Source organism: Chlamydotis macqueenii, chromosome 11 (genome assembly GCF_036417535.1).
Source record: "Chlamydotis macqueenii isolate bChlMac1 chromosome 11, bChlMac1.mat, whole genome shotgun sequence".
In the NCBI taxonomy this organism is placed as follows: Eukaryota; Metazoa; Chordata; class Aves; order Otidiformes; family Otididae; genus Chlamydotis; species Chlamydotis macqueenii.
In genome coordinates, this window is record NC_141566.1 from 19,800,681 (window position 1) to 19,821,952 (window position 21,272).

The window sequence follows — 21,272 nt, forward strand, 5'->3', positions numbered from 1 at the left end:
GTGTAGAAATGCTGTCATCTTACTGTTCACATACAGAAAGTTTTAAAGTAGATATTCTGAGAAATATCTGCTGAAAAATTGTTTAGCATTAATTGGATGTAAAGTCTGCATGCCATTCCTTTATAACTACCTTGATGACTACATGAAGTTAAGCAGATACCACAAAAGGATAAGGAAATCAGAAAAACTGAATGTGGCTTTTTAACTATGGTTCATTAGTAACAAAATAAATTTCTGTACACTGATATCAATAGATGATTTTGAACTAACTTAAAATTTTGATTAGAAAATACTAGGTTAAATACTGATGTAGGAAGCAGCAGCTTTACAGAAACTAAGACATTAGCCATGATGTTATTTACACCAGTGATGATTAGGACCTGTAGTTATTTATTAAGGCAACCAAAAGCCTACCCTATTCTCTAAACCAGCACGCTCAACCTCTAACGCGCTGATTCAACAGTTTTCTAGAGAAGAGGGAGGTATTTCTCTTCATGGCAATATTGTATGCCTGGTATGGTGAATATTGTTCTATAACTCATTTTTAAAAGAAATTATATTTTAATTGACATTGATTTTTCTAAGACAAACAAGAAAATCAATGCTAAGTCATTGTACGTTGAAATTTACCATGCAAGGCGTGATATAATGTAAACGATGAGGAATACTTCATTGCCTTAATAGAGATGCCAACGGTACAAGAAGCATTCTGCAGTCATCACTGCAATGTGCAATTTCTAATCCAGCGTTTATATTGCATTATTATGTTGGAGGGAAATTAAAAGTCATGAAGGAGAAATTCAGTGAGGTTGACTACTACTTCTTGCTTAACTTTCTTGTAGCTAATAATAATATTGTTAGATATTTTAGCAGCTTCTTTGTAAAGAACAAAAGATGACGTGACCAGAAGGCATGATGCAGCACTATCTCCAGCTGTCAAAATGTACAAAATGAAAAGTAATGACTAAATGCTGGACATGAGCTTGTGGCATTTTTATTTAGAGGACACACACACACACACAATACAAGCCAATGACAAAAAAAAAAATGGGTTTTAAACGCAAGCATGACTACTGCCAGATGAAACTAATTAAGTCCATGTTTCTTACTTCATTAAGCACCTTTCAGAAAGACTCCTGATGGAAGAGATTGCTGGCAAGAAAATCTGCTTTGTGCTCTCCTCTTTCACTGTTGTTGGCAGGAGTGGGGAAAAGGGGAGCTTGGGAGATACAAGTGTAAGAAAAAGATGAATGTGAAGTGGTTCCATCTCCAGTGAACAGAATTTTGAAAAGCCAGACAGCAACAGTCTCAAGAGCAGCTGTCCTTGCCCCTGTCATTTTGAGCCTTGCAGCTAATCAGATACAGATACTGCTGAGATTTTTTTTTTTTAACATCTCTTGATTTATGAAAGCTTAAACCACTACCATAGTACCTTAATACACACTTCTCACTTCTTTTTCGTACTTCATCAAAGGCTAAGGGACGCTATTCTTGTGCTTGCCATAGCCATTTCACATTTTTACATCTTTTCTATCTGTTTATATTCTAACTAAGCAACAAGACGTGTTTCACTTAAATGGAAAAACATGATAATCCCTGCTTCAGCTGGAGGCATCACGTTAAATTTCACTTCACTGTGTATGACACTGCCCCAGTAATGTAATATTCTATGGGCTTGCTCCAGAATACCTCCTCACCTGATTCAGCTGATCTGCTGGATATGTCATTCAAGGCTAAACACTACTGCAATGGACAAAAAAAAAAGTCTGATTCTTAACCTATATTACATAGGTTACCATAATTACAGATCTGTTAGAAAAGAGTGAGAGAGGATGTGTATAATGGTATGGTCAGCCTCGTAGAAGGAAAGCACCCTTGAGATGTAAACTGTTTTCCATTCTATAATGTTTTGTTAGCTATACAATTTTATCTATGGTCAATTTTTCTTTCTTAATTTCTGCGAGTATTTCCCTCTTTTCTAGACAAGTATTTCTGTGTGTTCATAGGTACAGACACCCTAACACTGAAGTGTTCTCCTGCTACTTGTTACCTTCTGGTTTTCTGTGTCAGAAAACATAACTGAAACCTAGATCTAGAGAGGTATTAAAATAACTGAGCCGGTTGTATTCATGTCTGGCTCAATGGAATGGATTTGCTTTGAAGTCAGTACAATAAAACCAGTGTACACTGCATACCTTCCCGAATGTACTGCAAGGAATTGTTAATGTTATAAATTATCTGGACTGTTGTGCTTTATCTCCTGCTCTTATCCTTTGGCAATGGCTTTCACTTTTAGAATATCTGAGGAGTATCTGAATATTCATTATCATATGCTTTTATACTAATGTCAGAAATTAACATCCACTGAACCTCTACTCTGATTCTTCAGAAAAGTAGGTTTTTGAGACAACGACTTACAACAATTGCTTATTGAGGAAACCTCCATTCATGAGTCCGTACCATCTTTGTAAGATAGAAAGAAAATCGTCTTTACAACCTTCACAGATAGGCTATTAGGCCTACTTTTATTTGACACTATCAAGTGTATTTAACTCTATTTCTGACCGTGTCTTAAGAAAACCCGTACTCTTGATGCCGTCGGTGACTTGGCATTTATCCTGGCAGTTAATAGTGATAACTGCTCCAACAAGCCAGGGTCTGTGTCAACGTCAGCTCGCTGTCATTGAATTGGAATAAAAAAAAATTAAATCTAAACAAAGTAGTATGTGAAATCAAAAGAAAAATAAAGAAAGGCTGAAAAGTACAAGTGGAACTGGTGTGAACGGTGGAAAACATTGCATATATCACTGTGACAGATTTTCTCCTGGAGTGCCTATACAATTCACTATTCTAGGCTGGGGGGAGGCAAAATCTCTTAATGTGATCTTTCAAAAAATAACAGAGCAATTTAATCATGTTTATTAAATAAAAACGTGCTACAACTTTTGTGAGGTTGTAATATAACAATAACTAAATAAAACGTGATAACATGCTATCGTAGCTAATCTTGATAGAAAAACCAGTCTTTCCTTAGATTTGTTTTCTGCCTCCTGAAGAAGGAATTGATCTATTTAAGCTGCAATCTGCATTGTTTCAGTGAAAATATGCTACAAGATATGCCTTAAGACTATTCACCAGGTGGCTGATCTCACAGCTGACCCTGCTTTAACCAGGGATCAGGCTAGAGGCCTCCTGAGATCCCTTCCAACCCAAATTATCCTGTGATCTTATGATCCTATGACTCCTGGTAATTTGAAAAACTTGAAAGAGGTAATAATACATTTAAAGATGGTTTAAATTGGAAAGTAAAAAGGCTTTAAGTAGATTGATGTAAATATCTACCTGTTACTATCAAAGTGTTTTAGGGTTGTCCTGAAAGCATTGATGCTCCCCTCTCTGGAAATTATTATAATCTAGCTTCTCTTATGGGAAATTGGTTAGTTTTTCACACAGTTTTCTCTTACAACCATAGAAAATTGTGCAATATCATAACATATAATCTACTGTGTTCCCACTGACCATGTTTCCACTAGCAAGAAGATCAAATGAGAGCTAATGAAATGTTTTGAGGGTAGGTCAGCCTTTCCTACTCACCTTCTGCTAGACATTGCCTGCTGAACAACTCTTTATTGAATAAAATTGGTGTTCCCTCCAAATTCAATGTGAAATATTGATCTATTATATTGAACAGGTAAAGCTGAAACTGTATTTATGTTGCTTCTGGGTCAGAACCATTTTTTGCTGTGGTCTTATATTTCTATCTTGCCATGAGTGTACAGATCACCTTAACATATTGCAAGTCTTTCCTTCAAATAACCTATGCTACATATTGGTCGTGCATTTCAGAGAAAGTGTTTAGGATATAGGAAAACTGGAAAAAAAACCCCTTAGAAACAGCTTATATACTAAAAAAGTAACAGATGAGAAAATTAAGAGTCTAGAAATTAGAGATTTCACATTTCAGCAATGTTATTCTCTAGAATTACTTCAAAATATGGTTATAATTGAAATCTACTTATTAGAAAATATTTAAAAATTATTTTACTATCCATTGTTTTATGAAATGTCACAGCAGTAGCCAGTAAAAGTGAAATAATAGTCTTTTCACTTAATGGCTTGACATATGGGGAACAACAAAGGATGTTTTAGGAACTGGACAGACTTAAAAGAAAACAACTTGTGAAAATTCAGAGATGAGGTATCAACCTGATGTATTGTTTAAAATATATAAGGGAATAATTCCAGATTCCAGATGAAGAATAAAAGCCAGTTCATTAGCTTGCTTGTAAACATACCAGAGCTGACTGATCCGCTGGACCATCCAAACTGTCCTTCCAGTCCTGGCTTTGTTCTTTCACTAATCGTGCAAAGTTTAGGTTTGAACTCATTGTAGCACTAAGCAAAAAAAGTATAAGGAAACTTTAAACTGCTAATTAGTACTTGAGCTGCCTATTGAATGAGGAAGAAAGAGGCAAATGTGAGCTCTACTGCTTTGGGACATCCCATGGGAGCTTCATGCTGAGCAACTTTATTGGCATATTGTAGCACCAACCACTCTACATTTCCTTTATGGATTAATTTGGGATCCTTTAAGTGAACCAAAAAAAAAAGAAATTAAGCCAAAAAAAAAAAATCAGTGCTGACTTACAATCTTTCTCCTTTGTGTGCTTTTCTCACTGCTTCGTGGCGTTCTGGTTGAACAGCCTGGCTGCTGCATGATGGCAGTGCTGTAACGTCCCAGGAAGCTGTCTTACCCTGTTTGTAAATCCACTATGACAAGACGTATCAAGAGACTGAGCTGGCTGTGCTGCTGGATGATTTTACTAGGTCAAGCATCTCAGACAGAAAGATCAAGTCCATCCCAAGCCACTGTACTAGCGTGGGGAGGAGGGGGGAGCATTGTAAGTAATGGCATAGGAGGGAATTTCTGGCTTTACACGCAGTTTTCTTCAAACCGAATGACCCGCTGGAAAGACTGGAGGCAGTCTTCTGTGAATGACCTGTGTGAGACAGTCCTGAAAATCATCACGTAGAACAAGCATTTCCATCTTTAAATGCTTCTCACAAAGTATTGTGCTAAAATATATTTATGTATATTTGATTTAAAACTCTTGATGCAATCGTAGTTCAGGGTTTACTTATGTTTTGAATTACAGTTCACGACTCCTAAAAGAAATACAAAATTCTCCACTGCACTGAAGAACATAGATAAATTTCTGCAGAAAGCTGTAGTAGTGATGTTGAAACTAACTGATGGTTTGATGATAAGTACAAACCATTGTTAATTTGTAAGTAAAATTTTCAAGGCCATAGAGGTTCAGTACAAAGAAAGTATTATGGTCACTGAGGGCCCAGTGCTGTAGGCACACACCAGCACTAGGTCACTGGAAGAACAGTAGCTCAAACCTCCACTAGAGAACAGAAAAGTTGGAAGGGAAATCCATAGCTATGGATTTATGTGTTTCCAGCTCTCTCCTGCCAAAGCCCCTTTTGAATTTCCCTTATTGTTGACTCCGTAGATCACCTTCCTTTCTGATCACCTGGGAAGAAGATGAAAGAAAAGGTTTTTGTCGATCCTGGACATAGATCCAAGTGTTTTGCCTTTGCTTGGGGCTAACTTTGCCTGGAAGAGGTGCTAGTGGAAATGGTCTGAGCCCTGCTGCCCTCTCAACTGAGGAGCAGATGTCTCTGAGCATGGCGGACTGTGGCTGCCTTCCAGGATCTCGCCTACCTGGGCACTACAGAGGTGAAAGGAGAGCACAGAGCAGCAAAGCCTGTGTGGAGCAGGTTATGTGACATGTTTTCGCAAGGCCCTAGGGTCAAAAGGGAGGGCCAGAAATGCTACGCATAGGGCAAAGGCAAACATTTTGCTTTAAATAGACAGCTATCTAAAATGTGGACCCAAATGGATCAAAACTGAAGTTAATGTTCAAACAAATATCCTGAGTCTGAAAACAGAGGGTTTAAATTACAAATCTTTTGACTTATCACCATGGTCGTGCCAGAAATGGGAAGAACTAACTTCCACCAAAGACACAGGACATGACTAAGATAAAATTGCAGCGATATTTTTGTCTGCATGTGTATATATGTGCGTCTCTATTTCTTCATATTCTGAAGCATTCTGAAATGGTATGAGAAGGAGTCACAGAGCTTTCCTGAGCATCTGTGCTAAATGAACACTGTAAAAGAGGTTTCCCTAGCAACCCAAACCATATGTAATACCTTAAAATAGCTTTTCTCCAGCTCCTAGGATTTCTTAGTGGTTTGCTCACAATTTCCATTTAAATCAAGGTATATTTGCCTTGATTTAGAAGTTCAGAAAGGTTCTTCATTTTCTCAACTTCTATTAAAACGAACAAGCTTTGAAAATGCTCATTTCTTGCAAGAATGCCTCCCTTCCTCTTGACTTCTAATTTATCAGGTAAACTGAAGCATAGCAAAGGATGCCAGTGGCTGTACGCTTTATCAAATGTATTCCCTCTATTTGCTGTTCAAAACATTTTATTTTAAGTATATAGGTGGTCTCTACTGCTTACTGTAACAGAAATCTTCTAGTTAAAGTAGTTGACTTTGATTTTTGTGGTATTATTGTAATGAGAAGATGAAGTGTGCAACTATATCATAAAACGTATCCATCATAATTTACATGCATTCTCCTTTGCATTTTAATAGCAGTTTGTAAGGAAATTCTGGTGTTTGAAAACACTGATCAGATCTTATTGTGTCCCTGGGAAAACAGGTATTGAATGCTGTTGTTAGCATAGGTAAACTGTGGTACCAAGAGGCTAAGTGATTTCTCTGAGTTTATAAAAGAAGAAAGCAACAAATCTGAGACATAAACCCTGGACATTGAGTTTCGGATCCTAACGTATCTAGTAGTAAAGTCATACGTTAAAATGTTAAAGCTGGCTGATAGAGCTTGAATTTTATTAAAACAAATGTTAAGATCTAGGTAAGATACCTAGATTCTTGTCCAAAGATTTTCAAAATACATAAAGCAAAACTGAAGAAAGAACCAGATATTGCTTTTATTTCAAATAAATATATTTGTTTAGCCTAAATGGGTTTTAGCTGAGAAATCAATGAAGCAAACTTTTAATGATGTGTTCTTTCATTTCTAAAGAAGGCAGACATGTGCAATTGTCAAAGACAGTTGGACTAGATGACCTTTGAAGGTCCCTTCCAAACCTAACCATTCTATGATTCTATAATACAGTGCCTATTTCCTGACAAAATATTTTTAAAGCGTAGTCATTTAGATACCATATCATCTATTTCAACCTCAGATGAGGTAATGGCTACAAGGTAGGGTGGGTTTTTTTGAATACTTTTAGTTATCCTTCTTGTCACCCATAAGAAGCAGAGACACTTCTAGTGAAATATCCTGACTTATCTTATAGAATGGAAACAGTTACTAGAATGAAGTGAAAGATATTTTATGTTAATAATTATTGGACGGGCAGAATTATTTCAACAAGTCAGGCTCTAAGGTCTTGTTCTATCTATTTTAATTAGCTTGGAATTGAGTTTTGACTATTAAGCATTTGTCTGGAAAAGGAGGGAAGGGGTGGACTGGGAGAGGATTTGTTGTCAGAGCTGCATGGGAAGTTCTTGAGCCAGTGTATGTGATGGTAGAGTCACTGAGGTGGAGTCTGATTTCACAGAGCAGGAAATTTTGTTATAGCTTGTTTTAGAGATTATTTTTAAATGTATTTCCTATACTTACCCTAAGCCCTTTCTGTGAATCCCAACAGTACTTCAGCTTCATTTTTGTATTCATTTTGCCTGCATACATACAGGTATGCCATACACAAGCTGTATTCTTTATCTTATCACCTGATGTAGTCATTTTCTAAATATAGTATCATTATTTTATTTTAACAGAATGAAAAGACCTAAACCAAATTGGTATATATTGGGCTAACTTGGCTTTTTTACTATAACAAACAAATCCCTTTATTTCTTTAAATGCGAAAGATTTTAGTCATGTTCCTCATTATAGTATTTCAAATAGTTCAAGCTAAACAATTCAGCCACAAAACAACATTGAAAATAAATTGTTCATTTCGTTCAGAATGCTGCCTAGCTATAACTTTCAAATCAAGCAAACTCTCTCCCCCTTTTCCAAGAACGCTTCAACAGCCATACGATTCCCTGTTGATTTTACAGTTGCATATGCTCAGTGTGTCTGTAAAAACTGCTCTGCGTTGGTCCATGTGTTTAATCATTCCCTTAACTTTTTCTGTAGACATTAAGAAGTGATTTTAAGAACAGTAATAACTCCTTAAAAAGTAATTTAACAGCTGTCTTTGCTGAGAGTCAGCTGTATGGAGTGGAAATGAGAAGATAATTGAATCATAAAGAAATTGTTTTGAAATGAATAGAAATGTCCTTGTTTCTTAAATTACTATTAAATGATATTTTTTCCCTCACCTGTAATAATTCATCTTTGAAAGCTATGCGTGTTAAATGCAAGCTTGTAAAATATTGTGTGTTTTTAGTAAGCCATATTAATTCTCATTATAGCCTGCTTGGTAGGGGCTGTGGGGACAGAGTTAGACTTGATGAGAACCAGAAGTCCTTTTCAGCTTAAATTATTCTATGATTCTATAAAAAAAAAAAGCCTTTTAAGTAAATATCCGCTCCTTCCACAGGCTAAATATGAGATTAATTTGAAAATACAAACCTAATTCCTTTGTACGTTAACTCTTTCAACCGACTTTAATTTCATATATCTTTTCCTTTTCAAGTTTCTCATAAGGTGTCATAATAGAAGGAGAAAGTAGGAATAAAGTAAGTTGAGGGTGCTTTTGAGATGTATTGATTGTAATTTCTATACCAAGGGCTCTTGTATGAGGCGACAGTATTTGTTTAGTCAGAATGGCTTCACTGCTCACTGTTCATTATATTCCCACATGGCCTTAAAAGTCCTATTCCTTCTCAAAAATTACCGACTTCGGGGAAAAAAGGTAAATCTCCTCTTAAATTTTAATCCTGCGTCAGATGCCACTTACTGTAACTTCACAACTTTAGCAAAGATTAGATATCAAAGGAAAAATTTCTTGGTTCCCCTCACCTATCTTTTCTCAACCAGTTGTGAGTGAATTTCAGTGAAAGGCTATTAAAATTCAGATTAATTTTGCTAATTATCTTGTGCTACATGTGTCTTTATTCAGTTCACAAGTAAAACTGCAGTGACCTCTGGTACCAGCAGATGCAGCATCTCAATGATGCCAAGGGGCTGTTCATCAGCCATCATTGGCTGGAACGTCACCCTCTCTCCCCTGCCGCAATCTGCTCGTCCAGCACTGACGCACTCAAAGGCCACATGAGCTGTTCGAGCATTACTTCTGAGAGGGGATCAGCTACAGCATCTTAAATAACCCATTTCAAATGTCTCCAGTTTCAAATTCATATTTTGACCTTTAGCTAAAGGTCATCTTTAGAAGAAAATTAGTTTTTGCTTGTCCTTGAGGTAGCAATGAAGCATTTTGTCTATCCGTAGCAGACCAGCATAAAATTATCTTTTTAAAATACGCTGCTGAAGTACCTGTTAAATTGTGATAAGTATTAAAGAAACCACAAAATTCTCCACAGAAACGCAATATCTTTTCCTAGCTCTTACTTCTTGCCAAATTCTGCAGAGTGAAAATAATATAATTATTATTTCTACGCATTTACAAATAAAAGACTAACAGCAAGAATTTGTCAAGAATAACATGTTGAAATAAACTGAAATCCTTCATGAATAGGTTGTAGTAAGCATCACGGAGAGGAGAAAAGAGGTAGTTGTCATTTATATCTTGGACATGAGAATATTCTTTGACGCTGTCTCATATCAGAGAGTACTACATTCAGCCTGAAGTACCTTTTGGAGTAAACCATTACGGAATGGGTGCGAAACTGGTTTGAAAGCGTACTTTTAAAGTAATTATCAGTGGTTCACTCATAAAAAGGAAGCTATATCAAACTGGGTTCCTAAGGAGCGTTCCATTGAAGTTCCACTATGACTTTTTATAAATTTTTTAAATTACTTGGAGGGAGGGGGAAATAAAGAGAAAGCTTTGACAGGAACTTTATTACAATTGAAGAACGTGTCAGGCTGAGAAGAGCTGCAAGTATATTGGAGCATAGGATCAGAATTGAATATTGAATCAGTAAATTGGAGGCATTAAATATGATCAGAACTGAATATTAAGTCAGCAAATTGGAGACATTTTCTGATAAACATGAGATTAAATTCATTTCTGCAAAGTACTCTATTTGGGAACAAATAACTGCAAAAATGTGCAGATGGTTAGGAAACAGGTCTGTGGTACAGGGTCAGGAGTTTCACATGAATCACATGCCAGGCATGAGCAACAGCACCACGTTGTTGACAAAAAAATGAGCCACTGAGCAGGACATGCGAACAGATTTTTAGTAAGAATGACATGTAAGTAATCCTGCCCTCTGCGCTAGAATTGTCAGGCTTTAACCAGAACATATGCAGATCTGACCAGAGTACAGCAAGTCCAGAGAGAAAAGAAAGTCAGGAGAGCAATGAAAGTGGTCATAGTTGTCTAGCATAGGACTTCTGAAAAAAAAAAGATTGCAAGAATTGCAGCACTTCAGACTTATTGCAGTTTTCAAAAATATAAACAAATGCAGTAAAGAAGAATAGTGTGGGAACAAGAATATGGGGAACAATATGCTATCCATAACCATGGGAGAAAGATCAAGGAAACAATGAGCTTAAATTGTCCTACAGATAACCAAGGAAGCACCTAAATACAGTTGATCCAACTTCGTCATAGAAGGATTGACATCTGACCAGATGTCCAATATTCTTTATTATGTTTGCAATTTTTTTATTTGTTAAAGTTAAGATTTTTTTTTTTTTAAATAGTGGAAGATCAGTGAAAAGAAAATTGGATCAGTTACGTTTTCATTTGAAAATAAAGGCTACTGCTGTGCAAGATGAGGAATAATAATTTCTAAACTTTTGCTTTAGGCATCAGAAATGGTTCATGAAAGTGAATTCTTACTCATGAGAGGAAAATAGTGTCGTGATGTACTACTCTGAATGCAGCACTTTATCATCTTCTCTGCAAGGGATACGTGGTAGTCCTTCCATTTACGAGATGCATTGTCATTCATTATCAGTCATTCTCGTGAATCAGTGGTAGGATTCTGCTTATTTGGATACTCAGAACTGTACTCCTAATGCAAAAAATCCTCTCAATCTGGTTTGACCAGTGCTTTCATGGAATAATTCATATGTTCCACTGTCACCAGGAAAATTATCACCTGTTTTCTTTTTTGGAAATAATCTTTTTTTTTTTTTTAAATTGGAAAGTTAAGCAGACATCATTTCAGTGAGTATCTGTTACAAACTTTAGAGGACGTGATGAATGTGTAGTGTAATGGCTCTCCCCAAAAAAAGTGCTCAGCAGAAGGAAACACAGCAGCATGTGTCCTTGGTCTGTGCCACATTAGCTAACCAAAAAAAATGGCACCGTATGTGCAAGAAATTGGAGTCAGGCACTGCACAGTGATTTATTCGTTTCCAACTGTTCAATATCTTCTGGGGCACTGCAGCAATTAAAGGGGTATTTTTTATTTGTGGTACCTTTATTTTACACTGGAATGTGAGCCAAGGCTGTTACTTGCTACTGGAAATAAAAATAGAACTCCAGGGAAAGCCCTCATATAGGGAATAATATCCAAAATACTCATGTGTATGTATGTGTGTATATATGTATGTATCAGAGACAGTAAGGGAAATGGTCTGTGAGTTATTTCCATATGGCTGAAAAAAAAAAAAAATTGATGATTTTTCATGTCTTGAGATGAAGTATCAAAATAACTGAACATCATAAATAGTCACTACAGAAAATGCATTGCCTCAAGAGTCTCTCCTCAAGAGTATCTGTTCCCATGTACATCAGTACCAACCGCTTGGATTATGACATCAAAAGACTCTGCTGAAATTAATTAGAGGTATGTTTTGCCTCATATGGGAAATTAGAAAGCATTTAGCAACAGTAGAGTTTGTCAACCAAACTAGGGTTTGTCAGCAATTTTTCAGCCACACAATTAGAAACAATGCATAAGAGAAAAATGATGAATGGGTGCTACGTTAATTATTGAAATCGAAGTGCCTTTGGGCAACTAGTGGAAGAGGTACACACGTGCTTTACCAGCACACAGGGTCATCAGTAGTATCCTTACAGAATCATAATGTACCTCCCAGCAAGCATCCATCAGTTGATGTGTCAATGTAGCACAACGTTAATAAACACCAGGCATTGTGCTCATATTGACAGATCAATAAAGTCACGTCTGTGCGTCCAAAATTTATCAAGGGAAGTAATCGAGGTAATTAGATGTCACGGATTCTCCTTGTTAGGTGGTAGCAGTGCTTTTTCACTTTGTGTGTGCACAAGTGTGTGTTCATGTTTGAACACAAGAGCAAAGGTTTTGCTAGCAAAATCTATCAATCGTATTCTATAAGTTTTTGCTGATTTCTCTGGGCCACTCCCAGTCACTTTCTTTGAAAGAAATGAAACTTCTTCACAGTGTCCCTGACAGGGGAGCCTGAACCTCTACAGGCTCCAGACAGTTAGAGGAGATTGGAGGTGATAACCAACTAGCTGAAGTTTACATGCCTTCTGAACCAGAAGCATTTCAGAGTTTATTTGCCGCGTGTTGTTTCAGAGCTCACTTAAGCTCCTACTTACTTTAAGCCAAGTTGTTCTGGTTTTGTTAGTGAGGGGGGGCCTAAGGTGGTAGCTTCTGTAGGAAACTGCTAGAAGTTTCTCCCCTTTGTTCAGTGGACTCGGCCGGGCCTAGGGCGGACCCACTGCTGGCCAAGGCCGAGCCAATTGGTAGCAGAATGTCCCGTGATAACGCCTCTGCGATAACGTATTTAAGTAGGGGAAAACAGAAAAAAAAAAAAGAGGGAAGATGTGAAGCAGCTGAGCGGGGGCAGAGAGGGGGAGGCGCAGGCCTCATTGGCCTTGCAGGCCTCACCCTCTGGCCTCCCACCGGGCAGCCGACTGGGCCCAACTCGGCCCGGCCTGGCTGCAAGAAGTGGAGAGGAGATTAGAAGTGAATAAGATGTAAAAAGGATCCTGAGAGGCGTCTGCCAGCCTGTTGTGAGGAACGGCTGCAGACGCCAAGGTCAGTTCAGAAGGAGGGGGAGGAGTAATGCGGCTCCTGGCCACGATTCCTCTGCAACTCGTGGTGAAGACCATGGTGGAGCAGGTTGTCCCCCTGCAGCCCATGGAGGTCCACGGAGGGGCAGAGATCCACGTGCAGCCCGTGGAGGACCCCACGCCGGAGCAGGTGGAGGCCTGAAGGAGGCTGTGTCCCGTGGAGGGCCCGCTGGGACATCTGTTCTAGAGGGACTGCACCCTGTGGAAGAGATGACCCACGCCGGAGCAGTTTCACGAAGGACTGTGGCCCGTGGGAGGGACCCCACGCTGGAGCAGAGGAGGAATGTGAGGAGTTCTTCCCCCGACAATGACACAGCGGCGTAAAACAACGCGTGATGAACTGACCGCGACCCCCATTCACTTTTCCCCGCTCCGTGCCGCTCGGGAGGGGAAGGTAGTAGAGCTAATGTTAAGCCCGGGAAGAGGGAGGGGTGGGGGGAGGTTATCTTGTTCCCTGTCTCATTCTCCTGCTAATTTTAGAAATAAATGAATAGTTTTCCCCAAGTCGAGTCTGTTTTGCCCGTGACGGTAACTTTAAGGATTTCTCCCCGTCCTTATCTCAAACCTTGAGCCATTTTTCCTTATATCATCTCCCCCTATTCTCTCGGAGGGTGGGGGGAGCGAGAGACAGACTGCGTAGTCTGGTCCCGATTGGGGCTGAACTACGACACAAGTCTAAAATCTTTGAAGGTTTTTGCTCTTCATTTGCATGGCCATGTTCTTGGGGTTTAGCTTTTTGACCATCCCAGTAATACCATAGTATTTTATAGTGGGAAATACAGTGTACAAATAAACAGAGTAACTTGGTATCTCTTCAGGTTTTAGCTAGTTTCTCTGTATTTCACCTGTGAAAAAGTTCTAGTCCTCATTCAAGGTAAGATTGGTAAGAATCAGACTCGGTCAATGAAATGTGTATCTTCCACTGTTAAGCTTTTTTCAAAACTATAGATGCAACTTCCGTAAGGATTATCATAGGCCAAGGCCCATCACATCCATTGCTTATAGAAGACTGTTTGATATCTTTTGTGTCCGTTCCCTTGGCAACACTGGATAACACCCTAGGCGTGCTGGGAGGCTTTACTCAACCTTGCGCCAATAAGAAATTTATTTATCTGTTATCCACCTAGCATTTATTGGTTGGTCACATCTTAACTGGCTACTGTTGCTACAAAACTAATGGGCTTTTGTGTGACTCAAGCTCTCATTTACTTTGACGTTTGTCATTGGATATCATTCAGGAACAAGTCCTTAGGTCAGAAAGGATTCTTTAGGGGCTCTTTAATTTGGGTACAGGAGTACCAAAAAAAGATTGAAGAAAGCAGAATGAACTGTATTGATGATTGTATATTCAAAATGGAACCTTGTTTGGAACTTTCCTATTTACCTTTTCTTCGTAATAAACAAGCCTTATTTCCTCAAACCTCAGGATGCTATGTCTGTGTAAGTCTCTAAGTCCTGAGATTTCTAGAGAAAGAGATCTCAAGTTTTTCTGAAGAAATTGAGAACATATTTTTCATGTTTCTAAAGCTTTTTGGTAGGAAGCATTAAGCTGCTAGTAGAAACTGCTTTCGTAGTCTGCTCAAGATTTGGGTATTGGCCTGATTTTCAGTGTCCAGGTGACATGTAGCAGTGTCCTGCTTTAGAGTCCAGGTAAAACTGAGACTTCTACAGGCAGAGGTGAACTTATTGGATTAGAGAAAACCACTCTGAATATATCAATCCTTTTATGGAATAAAAGGCAAATTTATATGAAATTGTCTTTGCTGTCCTCAGGTATGAACGTGGAGAGCACATGGCTGCAATAGTTGTGTAGTTTGTTATGCGGTGGCTTTAATACTGTAAAAATATAATACTGTAAGAGGATGGAGTCAGGGGATGCCTGATTTTTCAAATGTGTTAATTACTAGCAGATGTCATTGACTACAATTGACTGTGACTGTTTAGGACTTGTAAAGGAAAAGGAGGCCCAAAATGATGTAAAAGGATGATCTCAAAGGCATAAGATGAGGTATTGTTCTGAAGAGATGAAAACATATCCAGCAACTAGATATAGACAGATATAGATACAAGGCTGCTTCTCTTTCTTTCTTCTTCTCAGTATTTGATTTCTACCCAAACAATTAGCATATTAACTCATGGGTGGCCTGTGCCAGATGCTATAGGGGAAGAGAATGATGATTTGCTTAATGATTTCTATTGGTACACATTTAATACATTGGAGAGATGTTGACATGTCTTTAATGACCTATTTTATTTTCTTGAAATAGAATTTTAATTGCAGAGAAACTTCAAGTCATGAATCACTTTCTAAGCAATTTCTTACACATTCAGCCTATTAAGGTATATGTTAAGATAGGCTTTAGCTTACAACATGCATAAAAATCTTTTAATGAGAACTTTTCATAAGATATATACATTCCCAAAACTTCTAAAAGCTACAAATACAAACAGCTCAAGAGAATAACTTAAAATCAAATGAATATGAAGGCACAAAACTTCATGAGGTCTTAGCAGAAAGTTTATATGTAGCTGGAGAAAATGTTACATCTTATTTTAGTGACTTATTAACTTACAAGCTGAATTCATTACGCTCTTTTTACCACCTTCTTCACCTGATATAACATCTTGTTTTGATTATTCAGTGTTCCTTATTTTTCTTCAAATCAAATTGGCTTTCTTTCAAGAGAATGCCTAAATCTACTTTTTTTTTCAGGAAATGTTACTGTCATTCAAAGCAACTTATCCTAAGAGTATGCTTCTCACACGTTACAAACTAGCACACTAGTAAACATACAGAACTGCCACATTCCCATCACTGATTTTATTCTATAATGCTTTTATCTAGTACACATTGACTACTAGTACTGTTTTCAAAATGACATTTTGGAATGCACTTTTTTTCTGTTCAGTTTGCAGAGGTTGCCTATACCAGATGTACAACTTGAAAAATAATAACTGCTAAAAATACACAAGCTGTCAGCTTTGTTTTAACTGGGGGAAACTATAACTTCAAGTAAGATGGATTTGTATTTAAAGACAATGTAGGAAACCTAAATTATTCCCAAAGACTGATGGCAGTCTCATCAAATGGTGCAAATAATCACACTATAAATGCATAATTTGAGTCCAAGGTGGGATAAAACTGTTGTTGTATAAGATAATAGTGATACAAATTTTGAAAAAAAAATTAAAAAATTAAAAGACATAATTAACTAACTTGCATTAATGTTTTCTTCTCTGTATTAACATCTTAAAAATAGCTCTTTGTTTGTGCTTGCACCTTTAAGGTCTCATAGCTGTAATGTTTTTTCACCTGACCTTGCAGAAAGTTTATATTAGTACACTAAACAAGCTGTGAAAGTAACGTGATTTCAAACAAACCTTTAAAAAAGGCAAGCAATGATGCTTCTTTTCCACTTAGTTCAAGGTTAATTATACTTGTCAAGTAGGCAGTAAAAAAAAAAAAAGGCAGTGAGAAATGTGACAGACCGGTGGCAACCACCCAGGCTGTGCACCTCCAGCAGTTCCCGTTTGTCAAAGTTGCACCCATTGATAAAGTCAGAATGAGGACAATACTTCAGAAAGCTCATTTTTTTCATTGCACTTAGACATAATAAATCAAGACAAAGAAATGAATATGCTGTAAACTGTAACAGAGAAATTTGACAAACTGGCAGATTTTATTTTTATGGAGTAGTTATGAAATGATGGATCTTAAGCAAAGATCAAATATTCATGATAATGTTCCTGTTCATTTTTTCACTGTAAGTGTGTTCCTATTCATTTGAGTGTGAGTGTGCACATCTATAAAATAAGACTAACGCGGTACGGAACTCTGGTTAAAAACAAAGCCAGCTTTAGGGAATAACTTGGACAGAAGCATGGCTTTCTAAGTGCAGACTTTAAAACTCCTACCTCTCTGCAGGTACATCTGAATTTTCTTCTGTGATCATCTGCGACTCCTGTGTGGTTTTACTTGTATCTTCTTTGGCACAGTTCTCCTCTGTGCTTGTTTTGGGAATATCCTCATTGGATCGAAGCTGTTCTATGAGATGTTGCTGCTGCCAGGTTTGAATAGATCGGTGGTGCACAGGGGTTGGACCTGGCACGGGTGCCAGTATGTTGTGGTGGACAGGACTGCTGGTTTTCTTCAGCCCGTTTCTGTCCCGAGAATGGTTCTTCAACCTGTTCTGAACCGGCGTCCCTCTGTGCTCATATCCTTCCTGCTGATGGCAGCCCCCCGTGCCCGCGGAGCCTTGCGAGGGGTGGCTGAACCACCTCCAGCGGAGCCTCAGGATCTGCTTCACATCAAACTCTTTCTTTCCAGAGACTGACATTTTTTCCAGGGAAAAAAAAAAAAAGACAAAAGCCTATTCTTTTAGAAAGGAAACGGATTCTTTGTTATCTGTTGTGTTTCAACTCCTCTTCTTAAGAAAAGACAACAAAAGAACAAATACCGGTAGCGCTGTCCCTCTCTCTCCTGATTAATACACTGCAGGCTCTTCCAGCCGATGCCGAGCTGCTGCTAACTGTATAGGTGGGAATCCATACTGACAGGATGATGAGGTCAGACCTTAAACAAGTAAATCAGCTTAGCACAGGAAAGCAGCCACCACAACACGACCCAGCTGCCTGGCTTACGCGCTCGCAGCACCGCCGCACAGCTCTCCCGTATATAACCCAGCCTCACATGATCCGGAGGGATCCTCAGCCCCAGCTCACGCCGCAGGAAAGCACGTACAAATAAAGTGACAAGACTTGCTGTCTCACGAGGTTTTCCATCAAGCAATGCTGCATTTCAGAGAAGATTTACAGAGAACTCTTTTTTTTTATAGTCTCTGGTCGCAGATTTTTGGTAACGATTCGCTGTGAAACTATCCTGCAGCTCATGCGTTCCCTGAAGGGCTTTGCATTTGTTTGTCTTGCTGTGTAAAATTCCTGCAAATGGCCTCGGTGTGGTAGCACTTGCCTGAAGGAAAGAGGCAGCGGTTGAATACGTTGTGCAGAACCGTGTGTATTTTCTCACCTGCAGACGGATTTCGCCGTATGACCACAGAGGTGTGAGAGCAGAGGGAGGGAGCTGGTGGAAATCAGAGATGTGCTCCCTGCACGGCTGTATCTCTGGAAAACACGCTGTTTCCTGGCTGAGTGCCTGTGTAAACACCCTTTGCCGTCCTGCCCGTGATTTCTCACGGATGGTGAAATGAGAGTGATTTTTTCAGAAAACACCTTTATTTTGATAGCCTACGCTGCAACATGTTTTCAGCAAATTTAACAGATGCTATGTACTCATTCCCATCCGTTCTTTAATAGGCAGGGCTGTGGGAACTGTTCTCTGTGTGTTTTTAAATAATGTACACAGAATGTTTTCACATGCAAATTGGAAATAATTGAATGGGCAGGATTTTTTCTTTCTTATATTCTCCTGCGTTTGCTACTGATGATCTACACAACTGTAGGCAGAGTGCAGAAATAAAAAAAAAAAAAAAAAGCTGTAACACTGAGTCAGTGAGGATTCAGAATTAAAGGAAGGTACCCCTCTCCCACACATCTTCTTACATCTCTTCTTCAGACCTCCACATGGTAACTTCCTTTTTCTCTGTGCTGTGATTTTTTCTCTTTTTTCTAAACTCTACTGATGAGATGTTGAACCTTCAAACACAAGAAAAACTTCTTTATTTTCTTTTATGGCTGCATATAATGCAGGTAGTAGAAAAAATGCAGCAAAGTTTTGAAAAGAAAAAGCAAAATGAGAGGATAGGAACAAGGAATCATCAGCCTTTATGCTGGATTGTCAAGCTTCTAATCCTGTTTATGGTATCCAAGCAAATGCTATGCAGTATCGTGGACTGGATGTATGGGAGATAAATTGCAGGACAAGCGAAGAACAGTAAAATAGTTGAAAAGTATTATACTTTTTAGATACGTAGAGGGAAAGAAAATACTTTGTACAAAAGAAAAGCTATGAGAAAGAGTTGGCCATAAAAGGCAGAAAGGAGGAAGCTGAGGAAAGAGGATGTTTGCCAGACCTAGCCAGTTCATCTTTGTTGCTATATAGAATATTGGGGCTGAGCTACTTCATCCAAATTTACATTAATATGTGATTTTGATAGCAGGGTAAATGTCCATGACAGACAGAACAAGAAAAATTTGGTTGCAGATAAGAATCCTTTCTTACATGAAAAAAAGAAACTATTTTGTGCTTTGGTGTGACTGCTCCCATCGCGGACCCCAGCCCCTCGCTGTGAGTTATGGTTCTCGCAGCCGCTACCAGAACTCGCCTGTGAGATTCACAGTGGGTTTCAATTTAAGCTTGTTGAGAATATAAGCTAATAAAGAAGCTTCTCCCAAACTTCAAGGATTTTAAAGAACTTATAGGGAGTGAATTGATAAAAGAAAATACTAGCCATTGTATAAGAGACACTACTGTATGTCTCAAACTCAGTGTAAGATGTTTTCTTAGTTTAATGATGACCTTTTACAACAATCTTAAATTTTCTGCAGACACAAATGTTTCAGGTATTTTTTTCTTGAATTACAACTCTATAATATTTAATTTAATGCTTCTTACCTTTTCAATTTCAGGCCACGTACTTATGGACATTACGCTATCCAATTTCAATAGAGTAATGAGACCTAGCAGTATCTATGTATATTCCTCAGCATTGCCTCCGTGGCAATCTGAGATCTATTTTAAGGAGGGAGTCTCTGTATACCAAGTTAATAAAATAATTTATTATAAAATCTGGTAGAGGTGGACAGAGAGCATGCTTTCTCGCTACTATCTTAATCAGGCCATTGAGCTATCTCAGCAGCTCTGTCAGCTCCACTTAGCAACAGCTCAAATACATTTAATCCATATTTTTTCACCATCTCACAAAGCCTCTGTTAGTCTCCTTTCCTTAAAGCCCTTTTGCAGAAGTCATCCTTTATCCAAGATATCATCTAAAGCGTATTCCTTGAGTTTTACTTGAGAATGTACAAACAGGACTTCTGTTTGTGAATTACTCTTTCTCCTGCTAACTCAGCACATGTTTTGAGAGAGGTAAAGCATATCCAGCTAAAATTAAAACAGTAAAACTGGACATTTGCTGAAGAGACTGTCTTGCTCAAAAAGTCAGCCTGAGTCAGCACAGAATGTGTTTCAGGTAGGGCATAAGGAGATTATTTTCCACACAGCTTGTTACCATTCTGGTAACTGTCCTACTGCTAGGACAGTATAAGGGGTTTGGTAATCCAAAACTTCAGGCCTGAAATTAAAATAAAGCTACACCACGTTTATACATACGTATGCTCTGTTTTAAATAGGCTAAAATGGCTTTTTGCTACAGCTGCCTCCCATGTTCATCTGCCACCAAAACACTTTATAGAAAGTTTTCTAATGCATTTCAAAGTGTCTGGATTTTCTAGTTAATAACTTAGCAATTTCTTTTTTTTTTTGAGAATTTAAGCAAGTGGGATATATTCATGCAGTTATGTAATATTTATTCTCCTCTCAAAAGAGACATAGCAAATGATTTCTTACTCTTTTTCTGTTTGCCCTGAGCTGGTTGTACAGTGTATGTATGAAAAGCCTATTAGAAAAATCTTTCTCTGTTCCCACAAGCCTAGCAAAGAATAATAGAAAGGAATCATCGAACTCTCTTGTAGGATAATTCAGGAAAGATACCATCTGCAGACTCTGAAGCCAGCAGTATTGCAAGGACTAAGTTACTAGCAAGAGCTAATGAGGTAGACCTTTGCTGCATGTGAGGCAGGCCACAAAAAAAAATGGATTTTTTTATTAAAGTCAAAGGTAGCTTTGGAACAGAGGTCTTCATTGCCAAGCTCGCTGACCCAAATAGGAAAAATCTGCATATGCTGAATGAGATAAGCCAAAAAGCAAGATAAGCACAGAAAGTTAGGAATGTTTTCTCATCTTTTCAAGATATTTGATGTGTATTCTGACATTAGGTTTTTTAGAACGTCAAGTTAATTCCAAGCTCACATTAATACCGTTAGTCTATAGTGCTTGCATTCGGGGAAAACACCATAATAAGATATACATACATACAGATTGTTGATAACTAA

General features: G+C 38.2%; 1 protein-coding gene across 1 annotated transcript in view; it reads right to left on the reverse strand.

Moving 5' to 3' along the window:
- Window positions 1-17,776, reverse strand: part of KLHL4 (kelch like family member 4) — a 45,099-nt gene extending 27,323 nt beyond the window's left edge. Inside the window, exon 1 of the mRNA XM_086756200.1 lies at window positions 17,118-17,776. Within this exon, the coding sequence (XP_086612326.1) occupies window positions 17,118-17,539 (422 nt within the window). The 5' untranslated portion in view covers window positions 17,540-17,776. The remainder of the gene's footprint in view (window positions 1-17,117) is intronic.
- Between the last annotated feature and the right edge of the window lie 3,496 nt (window positions 17,777-21,272).